General features: G+C 35.5%; 1 protein-coding gene and 1 long non-coding RNA gene across 7 annotated transcripts; both read right to left on the minus strand.

The window, feature by feature from the left end:
* Positions 1 to 8,162: 8,162 nt before the first annotated feature.
* LOC131536952 (MIF4G domain-containing protein B) lies at positions 8,163 to 13,165 on the minus strand. Of its 5 annotated transcripts, none has more exons than XM_058770169.1 (6): positions 12,817 to 13,150; positions 11,341 to 11,423; positions 11,144 to 11,253; positions 10,845 to 11,000; positions 9,776 to 9,868; positions 8,163 to 9,586 (listed from the first exon to the last, which is right to left on the minus strand). In XM_058770169.1, exons 2-6 carry the CDS (start codon positions 11,420 to 11,422, stop codon positions 9,359 to 9,361), a joined length of 669 nt encoding a protein of 222 aa, XP_058626152.1. In that variant the 5' UTR covers position 11,423; positions 12,817 to 13,150; the 3' UTR covers positions 8,163 to 9,358. The 5 variants fall into 5 exon arrangements, with proteins under 5 accessions (XP_058626152.1, XP_058626150.1, XP_058626149.1 ...); XM_058770167.1 differs by lacking the exon at positions 12,817 to 13,150 and adding an exon at positions 12,673 to 12,766; XM_058770166.1 differs by having other exon boundaries at positions 11,144 to 11,491; positions 12,817 to 13,165.
* A 508-nt stretch (positions 13,166 to 13,673) lies between these two features.
* On the minus strand, positions 13,674 to 17,318 carry LOC131537837 (uncharacterized). Of its 2 annotated transcripts, none has more exons than XR_009270402.1 (4): positions 16,942 to 17,318; positions 15,419 to 15,502; positions 14,687 to 14,724; positions 13,674 to 14,562 (listed from the first exon to the last, which is right to left on the minus strand). It is a non-coding gene; the product is annotated as an uncharacterized LOC131537837 (long non-coding RNA). The 2 variants fall into 2 exon arrangements; XR_009270403.1 differs by having other exon boundaries at positions 15,414 to 15,502.
* Positions 17,319 to 21,449: the final 4,131 nt, after the last annotated feature.

Below are 21,449 nucleotides of genomic sequence, written 5' to 3' on the forward strand. Positions count from 1 at the left end.
GGGTTTTGTAACAAAACCCTGTGTTGTTGGCAGGTGCTGCCTTTTTTTCTCTGTTTTGGTATTTATATGTATTTATTACTCATGGTCTTGTGCCTTATGTAAGCATTTCCCATGTGCACTGCATTCCCAGTCTCCTTGAAGCCATACTTGGCAACAAGAGTTTCTTGCAAGGTATCTTAGACATTAGCACTGTTCTTATCTCTCATTTGCATGTCCACATAATCAAATGACACCTGAGAACAAAGCATACATTTCATTATCATTTAATGTTTTTTGAATAAAACCTATCCAAAAGTTCGGGGCCAGTAAGAATTTTTTTTTAAAAAACAGTTGACGGTAGCCATTGTATTATCTCTTATTATCTCCATAGTATTTTTTTTTTCTTCCACAGCCTACTATGGAAGTCAATGGCTACCGTCAACCGTTTGCTTACCAACATTCTTCAAAATATCATGTGTTTTGTGTTCAACAACTCATACATATTTGGAAAAACTTGAGGGTGAGTAAATGATGACAAACTTTTCATTTTTGGGCGAACTATCCTTTTCAGTGAACGCTTCCTTTAAATGCAAATATTAATTCCTTCGGAGCTGGTAACACATCATAAGACTCAAACCGGAGACGTCTGGCAACCTTTTAAGGAAACATGAGCACACACAACTGCACAGGCTTGACGTCAGAAATCCTGGATTTAAGAAAATATATGCACATGATCAGGCCATACACAGACCAGCACCAGCCTAAAGCCAGACCTCTGCTTATCTCCAAAGATCCTTTACATAACATGCAGCGGTTGTAAAAGAAGAGACCTGGGAAATCAGCCTTTTAAAGCAGTGGTCAACTGGCAGGAGAGGATTTGACATGTCTTTATTATCCCCAAAGTGCGGAGCGCCGTCACAGACACCATCCATCGCATCATTAATTCAGAGGCTTGCTACCGTATGGAGAGGCCGATCCCCAGCATAAAATCATGAATGTGTGGCTTTTGCATTTCCACACAACTCAAGTCCAGTTACACAACAGATGCAAACTTACCCTATTACAGAGATGTTACTAATTAATCAAGTGCACTCTGAAAGAATGAAAAGAGCGAAGCTATGTTTGAAATAGACTATTCTATGATGTGATTAGTATGCAAACTTGCATGAAATGGCAGGATCAAAAATGTGCAGTATCCATTGGCTATGCTTGAAATAAATGACTAAATTACTACTTAGTGTATGCAGTCTACTGTTAAAAAATCTATGATCAGAATAGCATTACATTGCTGCTGCTGCAGTACTGTATATTGTATGTATAGCCTACTGTGTAAAGTATGCAAAGAATACCTGATCAACCTACTATATTTGTCTGATTCAGCATGTGCATGGACCCACACACAATAGTGGACACACTCTAGATTTACTCATCAGTAGAGGTCTAAAGATTTCATCCATTGTTATTAAGGATTTAGCACTATCTGATCACCTCTGTATTTTCTTTGATATATTGATCTCTGTTACCACTGAATCTAGATCTGTCTCTGTCAGAAAAAGATGCATTAACGAGAACACTAGTGCGCTATTTATGAAGGCTATATCTTTAACACCAAACGATCTTCTCGTGGATTAATTTAACTCAAAAGTTAAGAATGTTATTGATGATATTGCTCCTGTAAAGGTCAGCACGAAGACTGGCAGACAAAAATCATCTTGGAGAAAATCAACAGCAGTCCAGAGTATGAAAAGACAATGCAGAAAATCTGAGCGGATGTGGCGGAAGATGAAACTTTACTATAGCATTTATAAAGACAGCCTTCATGCTTTCAATGTGGAACTAGCCACAGCTAGACAGACCTTCTTCTCAAACCTTATAAACAGTAACTTAAACAACACTCGCACTCTTTTTGCTACTGTTGAGAGACTGACAACCCCCCCGCCCCCGCCCCCAAGTCAGATTCCCAGTGAAATGCTCTCCGACAGCAAATGCAATGAGTTTGCTTCCTTCTTTTCTGAGAAGATCAATAATATCACAAAGGAGATTGACACATCCTCAAGTTATGCAGAGGTCACACAGATTCAACCGCAATTTCAAAAAGAAGTGACTATGTCTGTTTTTGAAGCAATTGATAGCAAAAGTTTGGAAGAAATAGTACAGCACCTTAAATCGTCAACCTGCTATCTTGACACACTTCTTTTTTCAAGTGTGCTTATCTGTTTAGAAGCAGATCTCTTAGAAGTGGTGAACGCCTTCTTTCTGGGACTTTTCCAAACTCCCTGAAAACTGCAGTTGTTAAGCCCCTTCTGAAAAAGCACAATCTTGATAACACCATGTTGAGCAACTATAGACCAATATAAAATCTTCCTTTCATAGGTAAGATTATTGAAAAGGTAGTTTTTAAATCAGCTGAACAACTACCTAAACTCAAATGGATACCTGGACAATTTTCAATCTGGTTTCAGATCGCATCACAGCACAGAGACAGCGCTTATTAAGATAATAAATGATATTTGCTTGAATTCTGAGTCTGGCAAAATATCAGTGCTGGTACTACTCGATCTTAGTGCTGCGTTTGACACTGTCGATCATAACATACTTCTAGAGAGACTGGAAAACTGGGTCGGGCTTTCTGGGATGGTACTCAAATGGTTCAGGTCATACCTTTGTTCGCTCGCGTAAGCCTCGCCCACACCTGACAGCAAAAGGAATATGTTTGCATGACTTTCTAACATTTACAGATGAAAAATATACCTGTGACGTGCCAGTTATGCACTGAGGAAAACACAGTGTCTCAAATGCATTAAACAGCACAAATACGCCTATTCGCTGTTTGCCATGGTGGATCAATTTGGTCCATGATCGACATTAAAGGCTGCTTAAGAATAAGCATGCATGCAAATCAAATTATCCTGACTCATTGAACCTGGATCAAATTGTGTGAACTTGAATTGTCGTTTATGAAACCACTTTAGTCCCAATTGATTTGTTAGGTTATTTCAAGTCAGGTTTTGGACTTTAATCCCTGCTTTTCTTAGCGTCTTTTATGAAACAGCCCCCTGGGGCTGAGTTTACCAAATAAGCCAGGCTTATTTCAGTTAGTCTGACTCATTGCCAATTGATTTGGTTCTAAATAAGTCAGACTAACTGAAATAACCTTGGCTTGTTTGGTAAACTTGTTTTATGAAACAGCCCCCAGGGGCCCGTTCTTCGTACGTCGCTTCCAGATCTTCTAATCCTGATAATTGATCTCTGGCTAATTTGGTTCTTCAAAAGAATTTGCGTATTTGATTAAAATATCTGCATTATAAATTGTCTAGATTACTGCGCGTTCTCGTGTTCCCCGAAAAAGGCAGATGTATTGATACTCCAAACCACGATCAGCAATGCAGCGATTGGCTGGCGGCAAGACAGCAACGTAATTACATCATATAATAATAAAAATAAAAAAAAGACACCTGACGAAAAAAAACACATTTCTGGACCTTTATAAGGAAACAGCCATGCGAACAAAACTAGGCTACATAAATGTTATAATAGATAAATTACATATTTATTTTTACATGATTCACAATTATTTATATTCACGAACTCTAGTATTTGTGCAGGCTTTACATTTTTATTTCAATGTTGTAATTAGCAAATCATTTAATTTGATCTTTGAAGCAGATTTGTTATGTGACAGCATTAATTAAAGTTTCATGTTATCTGCATCTCCTGCGCTCCATAAGCCACTCCCACAATAGCTGTCATCACTCAAATGAATGCACGACTCAGATTAATCCACCTTTTTCTTCAATGCGGAAGTAAGTCTATGGGTGAGACTTCCGGTTCACTAGCCGCTATAGGTAAATAACGAGGAGAACAACAACGTGCAGTAAACGGTAAAACTGTTTGCATTACAAACCAGTGTGTTCATAATTAAGATAATACATTAAAATAATATGATAAGACACACTAATTTTCAATATCAAGCAGCAAAACAAACTGTTTTGTACAGCTAAAAATAGCTGGACGCAGATGAGACCGGAAGCTAGACCCATAGAATTTACAAATGGCCACGCCCATTTTTACGGCAAGAAAAAGGTGGATAGAGTGGGGGAACTATGATGTCACTTTGTAGGCGAAAACCCGGAAGCGAGTGCATTTTAGTGCTTCCGGTTCCATCGTCTCAGAGTCAATGGGTTTTTTGAATGGGATTTTGGTTAAATCCCTTAAATAAGGTCCGTGGTTCACACAAGCTCAAGATACTTTCACGTTTTATTCTACGACATAAAACACACCAGTCACACCCCACTCGTGATGTTTTTAAGCGGTTACGTTTCTTAAAAAAGACGGTTGCTAACAAGTTGCTAAATGGGACTACAGGCGCTGTCGGAGACATTCAACGTCATCACGCCGAACAGTATATCAATTTAGTATTTTCCAGTTGTAGTATAATTTATAATACAATTAATTTTAGGATAACCAATGAATAGTTTACAGCATTTTATATTGTTGTTTGACAATGTTTTTTTGCTTTGCCCCGAAATGCGACATGTCTTCGGAGGGAAGAAGCTTTCCTACTGATACAGAGACTCTGGGTTCGTACCACAAGGTAAATTCATATTATGATTATAACAGGTAAACACCACATTTACTGGCTTTACGTGGTGAAAGTGAAACTTTAATGATGCATAGTGCTTAAAGCCACGTCAAAAATAAATGTGTACGGCCGCATGAAGTAGAAAGAGATTGTAGAAGCAAGGATAAAATAATATTTTGTGTACCCACCCTAACAAAATGATAGCTGAAATGTGGTACTAAGTTGACTAAAATAAGTTTAATCTTACCATATCCAAAGACTTGCTCACTGTTTAAAAGATTAAATACGCGGGAATACGTTTTTAACTAAAATATTCATATTAATCAAGGATTTATTGACTTTTAATGCAACTTATTTAGAAATGTTCAGAAATACGTGCTTTAAATGTCCTTTAGTTATGATTATTTCATTTATTCACTATACTATTTATTATTACTAATGTCTCATTTCAGTTTTATTTTGGCTCTAGTTTTGTATTTATTCCAGTTTATATGAAAAGGTTCATGTAGTGTGGATTAAAATTCATATACAAATACGTTTCACTAAACATATTAAAAATAAGTTTTGAAAAAGTTGTCGGGAGCGTGGTGGTCGTGACGTTGAAGGCGAGCGACCGTGGTGCTGTAGTTCGTTTATAGCCTAAGTTTAGCTTTTCAGTTCTGGCGCTTTTATTTAGGCTTCAAAATTCATCAACGTTATATTATTTTGTGAAGATTATCTTGATGGACAACACGTGTAAATTTCATGAACTATGATTGAACACAGAGCTTATTTTTTGCGGTAATCCAAAAGCCTATGGAAAAATCCTATTGGCTTTTTGTTGAGGAACCAGTTTCATGCTAACAGCCGATCCGCATACAAAGTGACGTCATAGTTCCCCCACTCTATAAGGACTGCCCGATGGCCCGGGGCCAGTGTGAAGGACGCTCGGGAGACCATTACAATAATTCACCCTGCTGGTGATAAAGGCATGAACAAGTTTCTCCAAGTCTTGACTGGAAACAAAACATCTAATTCTTGTTTTTGAGATGATAGTATGTTGATTTAGTTACTGCTTTGACATGACTACTAAAACTAAGGTCTGTCTCCAGAATCACCCCAAGATTTTTGACTTGGTTTTTAGTTGATTGACCCCTAGAGTCAAGGTATGCATTCACCTTGAGAACTTCATCTTTATTTCCAAATGCAATGACTTCAGTTATTTCAGTTAACTGAAGAATGTTCTGGCACATCCAACTGTTAATTTCATCAATGCATTGGCAGAGGGAGTCAATGGGGCTATAGTCATTTGGAGATAAGGCTAGGTAAATCTGGTATCATCAGCATAGCTGTGATGGGCAATTTGGTTCTTTCTCATTATTTGACTTAGTGGGAGCATATACAGGCAAAACAAGAGGGGAGCAAGAATTGAGCCTTGTGGGACTCCGCATGTCATGGACGTCCACTTAGACTTATGCTCTCCTATACTCACATAATAACTTCTCCCTTCCAAGTATGACTTTAACCATTTGAGTACCATCCCAGAAAGCCCGACCCAGTTTTCCAGTCTCTCTAGAAGTATGTTATGATCGACAGTGTCAAACGCAGCACTAAGATCGAGTAGTACCAGCACTGATATTTTGCCAGAATCAGAATTGAAGCGAATATCATTTATTATCTTAATGAGTGCTGTCTCTGTGCTGTGATGGGCTCGGAAACCAGATTGAAAATTGTCCAGGTTTCCATTTGAGTTTAAGTAATTGTTCAGCTGATTAAAAACTACCTTTTCAATAATCTTACCTATGAAAGGAAGATTTTATATTGGTCTATAGTTGCTCAACATTGTGCTATCAAGATTGCGCTTTTTCAGAAGGGGCTTAATAACTGCAGTTTTCAGGGAGTTTGGAAAAGTCCCAGAAAGAAGTAAGAGATTCTAAGAGATCTGCTTCTAAAGAGTTAAGCACACTTTTGAAAAAAGATGTGGGAAGTGTGTCAAGATAGCAGGTTGACGATTTAAGGTATCATACTATTTCTTCCAAAGTTTTGCTATCAATTGCTTCAAAAACAGACATAGTCACTTCTTTTTGAAATTGCGGTCAATTCTGTGTGACCTCTGCATAACTTGAGGATGTGTCAATCTCCTTTGTGATATTATTGATCTTCTCCGAAAAGAAGGAAGCAAACTCATTGCATTTGCTGTCGGAGAGCATTTCACTGGGAATCTGACTTGGGGGTTGTCAGTCTCTCAACAGTAGCAAAAAGAGTGCGAGTGTTGTTTAAGTTACTGTTTATAAGGTTTGAGAAGAAGGTCTGTCTAGCTGTGGCTAGTTCACATTGAAAGCATGAAGGCTGTCTTTATAGATGCTATAGTAAATTTCAAGTTTCATCTTCTGCCACATCCGCTCAGCTTTTCTGCATTGTCTTTTCATACTCTGAACTGCTGTTGATTTTCTCCAAGATTATTTTTGTCTGCCAGTCTTCGTGCTGACCTTTACAGGAGCAATATCATCAATAACATTCTTAACTTTTAAGTTAAATTAATCCAGGAGAAGATCAACAGAGTCTGCAGAAATGCTTGGTGTTAAAGATATAGCCTTCATAAATAGCGCACTAGTGTTCTCGTTAATGCATCTCCTTCTGACAGAGACAGATCTTTAAGAGAGAAGAGATCAAGTCCAATCCATATACCATCTTCCATCAAGCCCTAGAGAACTGCAAACCCATCATTGGCCTGGTAAATGGCCAACACTGATAGAAATATCTCAAGAGAAATTACTGAAAGTCAATATGAGAGTTGTTATGTAAGAAAATACAATTTAATGATGTCAACTAAGATGTTGTGAAGAAATAAATGTACACATATTTTGGATAATATTTATGTTAATATTTATCATTTTAACCAGAGTGATGTTTATAGGGATAATTCATTCAAAAAGTGAAAATCATCGCCATTTACTCACCTTCATGTTGTTTCAAACCTGTATGACTTTCTTCTGTAAAATGCAAAATTAGTTTTCAAAATCAGATCTTTCCCATACAACGAACAGTATGGTCAAGCAAGAGGAATTACATCAAAGCTCTATAAAGTAAATTTAATGTTTAATCTTACTCTGAATTATTAGTCTTGCAGGTGCCTGTTCCTCTCAGATAATCGGTGGCGTTTTCTGGCCATGAAGTGGATGATCACAGAATGCAGACACAACAAGCACCGTCGCACACACATGTACGAGAAACTCTCGAGAGCTGCTGGCTGCCTTCGCTAATGCGGGAAATGTAGTAAAACACAAACATGACCTTCACAAGATGGCCAAAGCCAACAGGGCATATGCACACTACCGCTGGTGGTAGAGAGAGGACGTTTGGACTCCCTAGTTTACCCACAGACGTGATTTGTTTTGGACTGACGGCATCAGGAGTTTGGGATGGATAGGCATCACAAAAAGGACATGAGAAAGACAACTATACTGTCACAGTCTAATCTGCAAGAGCTTGAAGAATCAGCGAGGCCAAAAAACAGCTGCACAGGAGCTTTATTTTATATTTTTATATACAAAATTTTGGAATATCACTTAACATCATGTTAGCATTTCAGTCCACAGGACCTTCTTGAATATATATATATATATATATATATATATATATATATATATATGCAAACTTGTGACACTTAATGCCTAATATATATAATATAGTATAATATTCCTCAAGGAAACATTGTATTTCTGTTACTCTTGTAAACTGCTTTTGCACCATCAAAACAGATTTCACTGATTTAAGGTGTATTATAGAACATAAATATATATTATATAAAGTAATCCTCCTCTCTATACAATAAAATTGTCTATTCCTCCTATCGAGGCAAATTGTTAGTCAACTTAATAAAAATCTGAAAACTAAAATTAATTACATATATTGATATTAAAATCATCTAGTAACCTCTAGTGTTAGGATTACAGCCCTTTGTGTTAATCTTTGACAAATATAAAAACTAAATCAAATGAATCATGATTCTAATGCTGCTACTGTTGAACTACATTCAATTTTAAACTCAGTAACTAAAATGTCTAAAGATCTGTGACCAATAATAACTAAAGATAACATGACTATAGCAAAAAAAATAAATAAAATAAAATAAATAAAAACCTTAAAAAGCCCTTCAGATATAACTTATTTTTTTCAGTAACTGGATTTGTAGTAGGAGTGTTGCTTAACTACGCTATTGCACATTAATAGTTTGTCCTAGGTAATGCTGGGACATTAACATATTTCTGTAGCATTACAACATGGACTACTCTTTGCAGATTTGTTGGTGTTTTCTAAATCATGACATGAGGAAGCCAAAGTCAATATGAAACAAAATTCACAACCTATCTTCTGTAACTTCTGATTGGAACATGAAACAAACTGAAAGACTTTGCAATTGGGGAAATAATACCAGCAGCTATTAGTTAAACCCCAAGCGGCCATTCACTGGTGACGGCCATTCCAGAGTTTGATAAAGTTGTAGAACTTTGATCTAAAAAATTGTGTTTTTTTTTTTTTAAATAATGTGAATGGATAAAACTATAAAACTATGAATGTGCATCAAGAAAGCAAAATCACCAACTTAAAAAGTCAATTCAAAAAAGTCAAAACAAAACCCAAACCCAGTTCTACACCTAACTTTGACCAGTCTTCTACTTCATGTCAAACCTCATACCTAGTGAATCTCCAAGCCTTCATCAAAGGTAAATATAAAAATAAAACCTCCACACTTGGTTCCTACGGATTGTAATTTCATTGCGCCTTCTTGTTTCCCTCTCATGATAGGTGGAGGCCTCAGTCCGTCACTTCGCTGTAGTAGTATTTCTGAGCAGTTTCACTGAGAGTCCAGCCTCCTGCGCGAAACTCAAGGATCTCAAGCAGGAGCAGGCGGCCCATGGAGCTCAGGTCCTCCTGCAGGAGAAATCCATCCCTCAGGAGATTGAACAGCTTATCCATGAGCTGCAGGTTCATCTTCTCCAGCTGATCTCCAATACGATGCAACTGTAACACCAGACAGTCCACCTGAGACAGAGAGACAGAAAATGTCAAAAAGTTGTTGTTAATGATTTTGACCCATCAAACCATTTTCTGATGAAAATGAGAATTCAGTTTTGCCATTTTTAATTACTAATCAATTTCATTACTAATTTGTCATTGCTAATCAGTTAGTCTATCCATTTCAGTCAAACAATAATAATATTCAGGATTCACCTCCTCCTCGTTCTTCAGGGCATCAGATTGGGCCAGTCTGAACAAACAGTCATAGACGGGGTGCACCAGGGCCACCATAGGCATGTTGTTCACCTGCAGCCAACAGAATAAAGTTAAAACGGAGTGAGCACTTCAAATGAATTTACATATGTATTTTTTTTTTTTTAAATTACAGTTAGCATGAGTACCTTCCCAGTTGTGATTCTAAAATGAATAGTTCACCCAGAAATGAAAAATGATTGAAAATTCACTCACCCTCAGCTCATCCAAGATGTAGATGAGATTGTTTCTTCATCAGAACAAATTTGAAGAAATTTACATTACTTGCTCAGCAATGGATATTCTGCAGTGAATGGGTGCCGTCAGAATGAGAGACCAAACAGCTGATAAATGCAACACAATAATCCACAAGTAATCCACACCCCTTCAGTCCATCAATTAACACTTGTGAAAAGTTGCGTGTTTGTAAGAAAAAGAAAAAAAAAAGCGTCATGAAGGCATTTTAACTTTACACCATCGCTTCTGGCCAAAAAAGTTCATAATCCATAATAACGCTTAAAAAAGTCCATCTCCTGTTGTCCTCTCACATCAAAATTCACCAACAAATTTGTTTAGAGCCGTTTTGGACTGCTTTTGCCTGTATACTATGCTTTATATGTGCATATTTCTCTCCCAATTCAGACCAGACCACTTTATCTCAGGAGAAAGCAATATTAGGGATTATGGACGGAAACAGCGGTTTGAAGTTAAAAACGTCTTAATGATGGATTTGATTCTTAGAAACACGCAGCTTTTCATTTCACAACATACAGTATTAACTGATGGACTGGAGTGGTGTTGATTACTTGTGGATTACTGTGATGTTTTTATCAGCTGTTTGGACTCTCATTCTGACGGCACCCATTCACTGTAGAGGATCCATTGATGAGCAATTGATGTAATGATAAACTGCTCCAAATCTGTTCTGATAAAGAAACAAACTCTTCTACATCTTGGATAGCCTAAAGGTGAAATTTTCATTTTTGGGTGATCTATACTTTAAACATTAAAACAGAAGGCAACTATTCACCTTGAGGTAGTCAAAGATGTTGCAGATGAAGGACACAAGGCAAACCCACTCCTCAGTGGATCTCTGCCGAGTCTCTTCTCTGGCTTTAAATTCCTGCTGCAGTCGGTTCAGAAGGTTACGCCGAAACACGTTCCCGTTGGTCTGTTTGGCCTCGGCCTGAATCAAGCGAGTCAACTGATTATAACTCAGTCCTTATAAACTACAAGACAAATGTAAGCATTTTTATACATTGAGGAGAAAGCAACATGCAAACTTTTAAGTGTTCTGTATAAAAACTTGCATGTGGAGCATTTGTTTACCTGGACAATTGTGTAACAGATGCGTCCGGCCTCCCTACTAAAGATCTGGTCCTTCAAAGATTGGTCCACTATTATGTTCGACACTTTCTCCAGGTCAACTGAGCCTGGGTCTGATGAGAAAAAAAAAAAATATATATATATAAATAAAAACACAATTGTAAGCCTAATTGTAAAATGTGTCATGCAAAGATAATGACCTTTCAATGCAGTTTTAAGGAGTTTCTGTGTCTCTAAATCAAACGACTGGATCTTGTATTCTTCTTTAGATGAGGTCTCCATTCTGTTCAGGATGGTAAGACAGGGACTCAATTAATCAATAACCAACCTTCAGGCACAAGATCAGTTTTTCTGTGAAAACAATAGCAAATATCTTGTACAATGTACATTGTCTGGATCAGCAATAAGGAAGAACAAATTGCAAAAAGAAAAACCTGAGCTAAAATGAACAATCCTGTTACAGACAAACACTGGCAATGCTTATAGTCAAATCTCTTGTCTGCAAAATTTTAGAACGCTGACCGTAATATTATGATCTAAATAAAATAATGTAATATAACCAAAATAATGTAATAATAAAACTCAAAATTTAATATGAAAAAAACACAAATCACATTTTAAAGCCAGTGAATAACATACTCTTTAAAGAAAGATTGTTCTGCGTAATTTATTACAAAATGTAGGATCGGGGCAAAATGTGACAGACAATGAAAAAAATGTCTCAAATGTGATGGGCTAAAAAGTAAATTCCTCGTTTTATCTGTTATTTAACATTTGATCATGTGAATATGTAATTCTAGTTATGGTTGTAAAGTAACATGAAGTTGCCAGGTACACATATTTGCTGTCACAGGGTTTTGCTGAATGACTTATATTAATTATTTCTCTAAAAAATATGAACCAGAACAAATTCGCAATTGGGAAAGTAAAAATATCTCTGAAAAACCATTGCAGAGCCTTAATATCGTCCCTTTGTGTGTAGTATTTGTCTAATTTGCATTTACTACGAATACTACTCATTTAAATGGCAATGCAACTCAGGCCAATAACACACTATTACCATATTGTCAATTTGCCCTTGTGAAACAGATGATGTGTGAAATATGTGCTGTCATCAATCTGACTTTCAAAGAGGATCAGAGTAGCTCGTGTTAAACGAGGATAAACGGATTATGCCAACCGGCCAAACAACTTCAGGATAAAAGACTCAAAACTACTGATTATTACGGACCAGAAACACTATTTTCTAAAAGCGGGGGCAACTGTAACGTTACAGTCGACTGTAGGCCTAACGTTAATCTTTAATTTCCCACGTGCCGTCCAAGCAAAAGTCAAAATATACAAACTCCGAGGAGTTAGGGAAGAAATAATCTATTATTTTGGTTCAAAGCTCATAAAACCGCTCAATAAGACAAATAAAACTTCATTTAAAGACAACGGCAAACTCAAACTCACACTTTCACGGCACTATCATGAACATTATGATCGAAACTCTTTAAAAAATACAAGTAAACAACAATACAGAAGCACACCTATCCGTCTGCATCCCAGCTTGATACACTGCTGCAAGCGGATTTCAAAGAGTCAACAACACTACGAAATAAATATAAAATGATTGTATACTACTAAAAAAGCGAGAGAGGTAGAATTGAATATTCATAAGTACTAAAACTTACTTTAAAACCGGCAAATGTTTTTCACATATCTAATCTTCGCTCTTCTCCGCGGTCTCCCGTAAACGAATCTGCCACAGGGTTGCCAGGTTACACAACAAAACCCGCCCAATTGCTACTCAAAAGTAGCTCAATCGTGTTTCGAGGGGAGACCCCCCCCCGGTAAAAGTCGCGTTCCGGCGGGTAAAAATCACGATTTTGGTGGGACTTCCCTGGTAAAATTAGCATTACAGGGGTTAAATATTACGCTATTGGGATCGCTTCAACCAGCGGCAACAGTGTTAAAGTAGACCAATTCCGCGGGGAAACAGCAGACTTGGCAACACTGATCGGCCAACACAGCCGTCTTGCCTTATGAATATTAATTACGTAATGTGACGCTGTCTCGGTTGGCGTAACTGATTGGCTGAAGAGGGCTGGTTCAATTTTAAATATATCAGTCAGGCCTACCGTTTGGGGCGCGCAGCAATAGAGTAGCAGGTTATGTGAGATTATTTGCACTCATGACAGATAGACCATCATGATGACATGAGTGCATAAACGTCAAGACACACTTTATGTCACTGAATTATTAAAAATTGCAACCCAAGACAATAAATAAAATTATATTTAAAAAAAACATACCGAGTTGGGTTCCATTCTTGGGGCAAACTGCAATTTCTTACAACATATTTATTGTAATTTACAGAGCTAATGTACCTCTCAAGCGATGTAGATCATAATTTAATACCACATGAGATCATGTGCTTGAACTTGGTGCAAAAACACTAAAAATAAATTCAGAAATATTGTAAGAAAAATACATTTCAAAATACTTCCGAATAATAAAATAAACCTATATTGTATAACAAAGGTCTTCTTACATTTAAGATGATATCTTACACAAATTTATCAGAAGAATAAGGCAGAATATCATTAATCTTGTCAGAAGTGGATGTGCATAAGCAAACATCTCACAGAGAATGAAGAGACAGAACATGTTTCACAGAAAATGTCAGTGGAAAAAGCAACAGAAGAGCATATTATGTTAGACGTTCAACTATGGATCCACTTTGCAGCTTACTCTAGCCATGAAACATACACCTAACCCTTGAAATACAATGGTCACAATACAGTTAAGGTGGAACTCAACATTCCTCATTACCTGTTTTGGTAAATACAGCAAAAAAAGATAATATTGATTTAATAAATATTGTTGATAGTGTTTCAAGCACTTTAAAAGTAAGTCAGCAATAAAATAAGAACAAAGCAGAGAAACCCAAGTACATACAATTACATAAATAAATAAATAAAAATACATATTACATGTAAATGCATATAAATATACTAGTTGAAAGTAAGTCTTAAGTCACTTCAAAGTAGAATACAACATACTTTGGGAACCACAAACAACATAAACAATATCAATGGCACAACACTGCAGATAAAAAAATAAATAATCCAGCCCGAACTATGATGATGTGCACCAGTCTCTGCTGTTAATAGTTACGCAAAAAAAACCAAGAACAATGGCATGTTCGATAGTCTTACCCTCAGAAATGTTTCATACCATTAAAAAACCTCTGCCCAGTGAGAAAAGTTCAGTCAGATCTTTTAGAAAGTGCAGTTCACTTTACTGTTAGTTGATCTCCTCTTCTTGATGCTCCTCTCTGTTCTCAGAGTTTCCATTTCAACAGATTCTCAAGCCATCTGGTTCATTCCTATTCTGGTATGTTTTGTACCAGGAGTCCCATTATAATCTATCAACATCTGCAATTAGAAGAAAAATGTATTTTAAACATGACAGCTTTCTATTGTTGTCCACATTAAATGTCAGTGTATTTAAAATGATTGTATTAATTAACCAAATTCATATGTAATCATAATAACTCACCCGAGAAGCCTCCTGAGACTCTGTGTTGACAGGTTTCCCTGAGATTTGAGAGAGGAAAAGATTTGAAGATTAGTTACAATTGATCAGCCTCAGTTAATGCACAGATGCGGCAAAGACAGCATGATGGATGATTCCCATGTAGTGATAAAATCCACTTCAGCTCATACTTACAGGATGCAAAAATGGATAAAATCAGCAGTGCTACAGTGAAGAGCCACTCAGACGGAAAGAAAATGACTCTAAAATCTCCCACCAGAGTTTATACCACGAACTGTGGAAGAAGATTTTTAAGTAAATGATAATTAAAAAAATAAGTTAATTGAATTGTCAAGTTCACTTAACTTTAAAAAAATATATATATATTATGTACTTAATAATTTTAAGGCAACGGGTTTCCTCAATTTTTTTAAGTTAAGTCAACATCACTTTTTACAGTGTATCATCAGTGCAACCGAGTTTACTAAAACAAGACCAACTGATCCATACAGGAACAAGATTTTCCTCATTCTGAGCTCTGTAGGGCCAGAGTTAAACATTTTTGTTAGTTCATTAAGGAATTGTGAATGAGAGTTAATGATTTTAGACACAGTGATAGTTTTCTGATTGGCTGCAGCATAATAAACCCCGACAGATTCACAACACTTCCAGACCTTAAGCTTTGTGGATGAGAATGAAATAGGAGGATTGAAAAACAACACATGAACAAGAAAGAAGCTGATCTGTATACTTTACTCTGATAATGGACTGGGACTTCAGAAAATGCAAGCACCCGAAAGGCTTGAAGAAATCCTGTTACACAGACCAGTCCTGCATCCTCTGTAAATAAAAAAAGTCTTTATTAAAAAGCAGCAAAGTATTATTTATTGTATAATTATTAAATATTTATTAAATAAATATCAAATAATTATATAATTAATTTAATAATTATTAAATAATTATAAATTGTTGTCTCTCTCATTCTATGTTGTATATATATATATATATATATATATAGGGTACAACGGGGCCCCTCTTAAGAAAAAATGTGCTATTCACTGCGCCTAAAATGTATAATTGCAGGAAAAATATATATACGTTGTATTGAACATTAATGGAGCAACAGATTTTGTGTGAAAATAAATCATTCAAGTTGTTTATTTTGTTTAAAAATCTTATAAATGTATGAGGTGGCAAGGGGGGCCTTTTACCCCACACACAGGGTAAAAGGCCCACCAGCATGGGGTAAAAGGCACACGGTGTTGATACATACTTTAGCTAAAATAATGTTGTTGTTGTTTTTTTTAAATAACATGTAAGTTAATACTTGTTCAAAACAATCACTTTAGCAAAGTTTGCACTATTTTCTGCTTATTTTGAAAAATATATATTTTTTTTCAATAAATATACTGTCATTACAATATGTTAATATAAAAATATATATTTTAAATACAGAAACAAAATCATTTTAATAAGTAAAGATTATGAATGTATGGAAGGAGATCCAATAATAATTGAATATATATTTACAGTAGTAACAACAAATTATATTTTATTATATGATATGATTAATATCATGTTTTTAAATATGATGGTTTCATTCTAAACATGGTGATTATCTCTAATATGGACACCAAACATAATATATGATATTTACCATCTGAATCTAACCATGTCATGTCAACAAATGGAAAAGTCAGTGATCTATTAATTATCAAGTTAATTACTGTGCGCCTTTAGCCCCAAAAGCAGGGGCGCTTTTTACCCCAAATACCATACATATTCTTCGTTATTTAAAAACTGTTGCTTTAATTATCTTAAACAAAACTGAAAATCATAAAGAAGACCTTTGTCTCAAAATATATGCATTCATTTTAGCGATTCTCATTTGCTACTTAAATCTACAACATTTTAAAAAACATAAAATATTAGATCAAGCACTAGCGTAGCCAGAAATGTTTAAGTGGGTGGGCCTACATAAAACTGGGTGGGCCAGGTGTATAGCATATGAAAACTGCATGTCAAATTGCCAACAAAAAATACAGCACCAAGGTTCATTACACAGTACTTCTAAAGCATGCATTAACATTAGTAATTTGTTATGTTAATGTTCATTTCAAAATTTACTAATAGGACATTATTAAAATTAAAAGTTGTATCTGTTAACATTTGCCTGAGCTGGTTAACAAAGATGAATAAATACGGTAACAATTGTATTGCTAATGTTAGTTAATGCATTAACTAATGTTAACTAAAGGAAGTTTATTAAAAAGCATTACCTCAGTGTGAAACAACGGGGCTTCACTGATGATTTCATAATCAAGCGTCTCTGTCAGTTCACGCGCATCGAGGACCGCAGAAATGTGCGCAGCTACAAATTATACAGTTTGTTGTGGCGACCAGGATCTAGCATAATGTTTATGTGTTTCTTTCCACAAAGGACGCATTTGTTTAGCGGATCAAACACTGTCCCTTTGTTAATATGATGTTTCAAACACGCTTGATTCAGAAGTTTCCAATCGATAAATCCAGCACCCTCAGGTGGTCTGTCGGGTTTCATTTGTAGACGGTCCGGAATAATTGCTAATACTTTTACTTTTTAAAAGAATTGATCTGATTTATGTTTGCTTCACTAGGCTATTTTCAAATTAACTTCACAAACGCGCGCATTTTACTATTATGTCCTTACGTCGTAAACATAACATTGTGGGTGGGACTAACAGAAACAGGCGAATCATCATTTTGACAAGCGATGCACCTATAGGAAGAGGGAAAACTAAGAAACGACCTGTAATTGACCATGAAAACAAGCGTTTAATATTGTTAATAAATAAAGTTACAGTGAAATAAGACGTTTATTAGTATTGTTTAAAAAATTACATCCATTTGGAAAATTACAAACTTCTCATTGGGTGGGCCACAGATGAAAGTGGGTGGGCCTGGGTAATTTTTTATTATTTTTTTAATATCTGTGAATAAACGTCATATTTTATAAACCATACATTGTGTGAAGTAATTTTTATTTGGTGCTGAAGAAATAAAATATTGGTAACTTAGCTAACCCGTAATGGACAGATTTAATCTTATTTAATCTTACATATGATAGTTGATGTGCTCAGATAATTTTTTATTAATTAAACAATAGATAAAAACAAGATATGGTTTTATAATGCTGATTAGGCGTCCATACGGATAATTTCCATGCAATTTGTTACACTGGGACGTGTGTGCTGAATGATTACTGACCTACAGTGGAGTGGTCATACTGGAGTAAATAGGTTAGGGAAACGTTATAATAACGTTAGGGGAACGTTAGAATAACGTTCTAAAAACAAAAAAATAACGTTCTGGGAACATAAGAATAACGTTGTACAAACCAAAAACTAACGTTATGGGAACGTTCTATTTCTGTTAAGAAAACTTTCCTGGCTAACCAAAAACAAACCATAAAAAATAACGTTCTGGGAACCAAAAACTAACGTTCCCAGAACGTTCTGGGAACCAAGAATTGTTAGTAGGGATGCGCGCTGTGTTAATCGTGCGTTAAGTGAGTGCAGAGAATGTGAGTATAAACAATGAATGTTGCGTGATCGCGAGGAAATATGAAGTTAGAGAAAAGATCTGCGCAAGATGTCATTTTCAAGATTTTAGCAAGATTAAAATCTCCTTAAAACTGTGTTCAGTTATTATTATTATTAAATAATAATAGTAGCCTATTATTATTATTAGTAGTAGTAGTAGTAGTAATTATTAAAATTACTTTTAAGCTATTAACACAAAAGAAATATGATATAATTATTGATATTGTGTGTAGCCCTATATCTGTGATGTTATAATACTGATAAAGTCACTACAAACATTAACTCATAATATCGATTAAGTTGATTAATTTTAAAAAGTGTAAAAAGTGGTCTTACACTCTTAAAAATAAAGGTGCTTCAAAAGGTTCTTCAAGCGATGCCATAGAAGAACCATTTTTGGTACCACAAAGAACCATTCGGTCAAAGGTTCTTTAAAGAACCATCTCTTTCTTACCTTTTTTGAGGAACCTTCTTTCACCACAAAGAACCTTTTGTCAAACAGAAAGGTTCTTCAGATGTTAAAGGTTCTTTATGGAACCATTTAGACAAAAAGGTTTTTCTATGGCATCTTGAAGCACCTTTATTTTTAAGAGTGTATAGTGCCATCTAGTGGTTAACAGAGGAGCTGACATTGGCACTCAAAGTTTTTTTCTTCTTCTTCTAAGGAAAGAAGCCCAGAGGGAGTGCTGGAAATGCCTTGTCCTCAAGAAGATCAGACCGATAGAGACCTCACCTGCATCTTTATTATAGAAAGTCTACTGTGTGTTGTAAGCCACAACGAATGGTCGATAGTGATATAGTAAGCAAAAAATAAATGTTCCCTTTGAATTTCAAATATTTATTAAACAAGTGAAATTCAGTATGTAACTGAGAATAACTCACCAATAACTTCAGATAATGACTTCAGATAAAAGAAAGATTCTTTGTATAAATATGAGCACTTTGAAGTGTTTTATTAGAGGTAAACAAAGAGCTCTCTCATATGGTTTCTTTATGAAAATTTGATGATTTTGTGTTTTTGTTTTGTAGGGCTTATTTCCAGTCGTTGTGCATCTTAGTTACAGTACTGAGCATCATACTCTTATCAGCAGAAGTAAAAGAATAGACAAGGCGTGAGCTTTACTGTCATAATAATGCCACTTAAAAATAAAATGTCACTTTTCTGAGGTGGGCTTGAGTTCATTTAACCAACATTAGCAGCAGTCAGAGTCCAGAGTTTGGAATGGTGTCATGACAAAAGCAGTGCAGTATCCAATGGGAACGTGATATAATGCCATAAAAAACCTGATAAGCTCAGAATGGATCTAATGAGGTTTTTATGCTTGTGTAAACATGGCCAAAAACTTGCTTGTTGTCACATTGGAGTAGCATTACAGAGAATAATTGTGTGTGTGTTTGTGTATGTGTGTGTGTGACACTTTGTTTTTATATCCTACTGGGGACTGAACACACACCAACTCATGGGTGACTCGTGTCACTTTTTTTTTTTTTTTTTGAGTTTTCTTTGAGGGGTAGGGCGATAGAATATGTGTTTTTTACAGTAGAAAAGCCATTACGCCTATTGAGAGTCCCTACAAGGACAGTAAACCAGATAGTTCCATGAATGATGCAGAAATAATGTTTTTGTGCTATTATTTTGAGAACGTTATTAAAGACCAGAGAACACTGAACAAGCATTCAATGTTACTCAAAGAATATTAATAAACATACTAGAGGTTTATTAATACTAGAAGATATTAATAAACATTAACATCTTGATGTAACATTTATCATTGACATTTTCTGTGAAGCTGCTTTGAAACAGTGTGTATTGTGACAAGTACAATACAAATAAACTTGACTGAGAGGCTGCGTTAGTGATCATACATGCAGCAAAGTTCAGTTAAAGTGAGTGAAGTAGATCTGTTATTTCCAAATGACACATGGTCTCACAGTAGGCTATAGCGTTATATATGCACCTTATACATTCATCAACACACCAACATACCAGAGCCATCAGGATGATATGGATTCCCTGTCTGTTTGACTTTTCTTTTTTTTTAAAGTCTCACACTGGGCAGGAAGGAAACGGCCTCCATTCCCTGCTCCTCCTCTTCCTGTATCTTTGTGTTTCCCTTCTTCTGCCCAGATCATCCTGCACTTTATTTAACCATTTTTATGATGCCCTTTCTCCATTGATCTTTGGAAACTCCACAGAAGTGTCTGCCTGTATTCTATAATAATCAAGACATACTGATCTATATTCATTTATAGACCTATCAGAGAAGATAAAAGGAACATTTTGATAATGCAGCTCTGATAAAAAGAGCAAACTTGCATGGCTTTATTTGTTTTTAAGAAAATAAGTTATGAGAGAATTTTCATTTTAGGGTGAACTATTCCTTAGAGACTTCCAAGTCAAGGGCCTACTGATTAGAAACCACAGTAATACCAAAACATTTTCATGATATGAAACTTCCTTTTCCTTCTTAACTGCCTGCCTTAACTTTCTGCTTTCAGACTGAAACGAACTACCATTGTCCCCAATGGAAGCCTATTTCTGCAACATAAGAAAACAAACCATGATTTGGAAATGAATAATTATGACATAAAATGCCATGAGATAAAATGTTTAAATAACGACATAAGTGGAAATTATGACATACAAGTCATAATTATCACATAAATAGTCAAACATTAGGCTACATTAGAATTATGACTTTTATCTAATTATTTACATCTCATGAATATGATTTAGTATGTCATAATTTTTACTTCTTAATTTCATAATTTCAGTGTTTTTTTCTCTGAATTTTGACTTTTATTTCTTAATTGTGACATTTATGTCATAATTGAATCTTTTTATCTCATAATTCTGACTTTTTATTTTATAAATATGATTTTTTAAATATCATATTTATGATTTACCAAAGTATTTTTCTCATGTGGTGGAAATGTACATCCATACTTAAAATAAAATAAAAAATAGGAAAGCTGTGTGAGTGATTCTCATACAAACCAGAACATGGATATTTGCTAATTGTCTAAATATATATCCTCATCCACTTCAGTCAGTCAACATTTCTGACAGTCATCATTACGCTGTAAAATGTTCTCTGCTTCACAGATGTATCTTGCTTCTGGGGTTTGAGCTCAGCGTGTGACTCTTATTATTTGCATGTAATTTGTGCACTTTCACGTAAGCCACTGTGATAAGAAATCTGCAA

The sequence above is a fragment of the Onychostoma macrolepis genome, chromosome 03 (assembly GCF_012432095.1).
Source record: "Onychostoma macrolepis isolate SWU-2019 chromosome 03, ASM1243209v1, whole genome shotgun sequence".
NCBI lineage: Eukaryota > Metazoa > Chordata > Actinopteri > Cypriniformes > Cyprinidae > Onychostoma > Onychostoma macrolepis.

Bases quoted from the DNA above. Each gene is read 5' to 3' on its own strand.
- LOC131536952 (XM_058770164.1), bottom strand. The intron at 11,001-11,143 runs GTAAACAAATGC...CGCTTGATTCAG, and splicing joins TCTGTTACACAATTGTCCAG to GCCGAGGCCAAACAGACCAA. The intron at 9,869-10,844 runs GTGAATAGTTGC...TGTTGGCTGCAG, and splicing joins ACATCTTTGACTACCTCAAG to GTGAACAACATGCCTATGGT.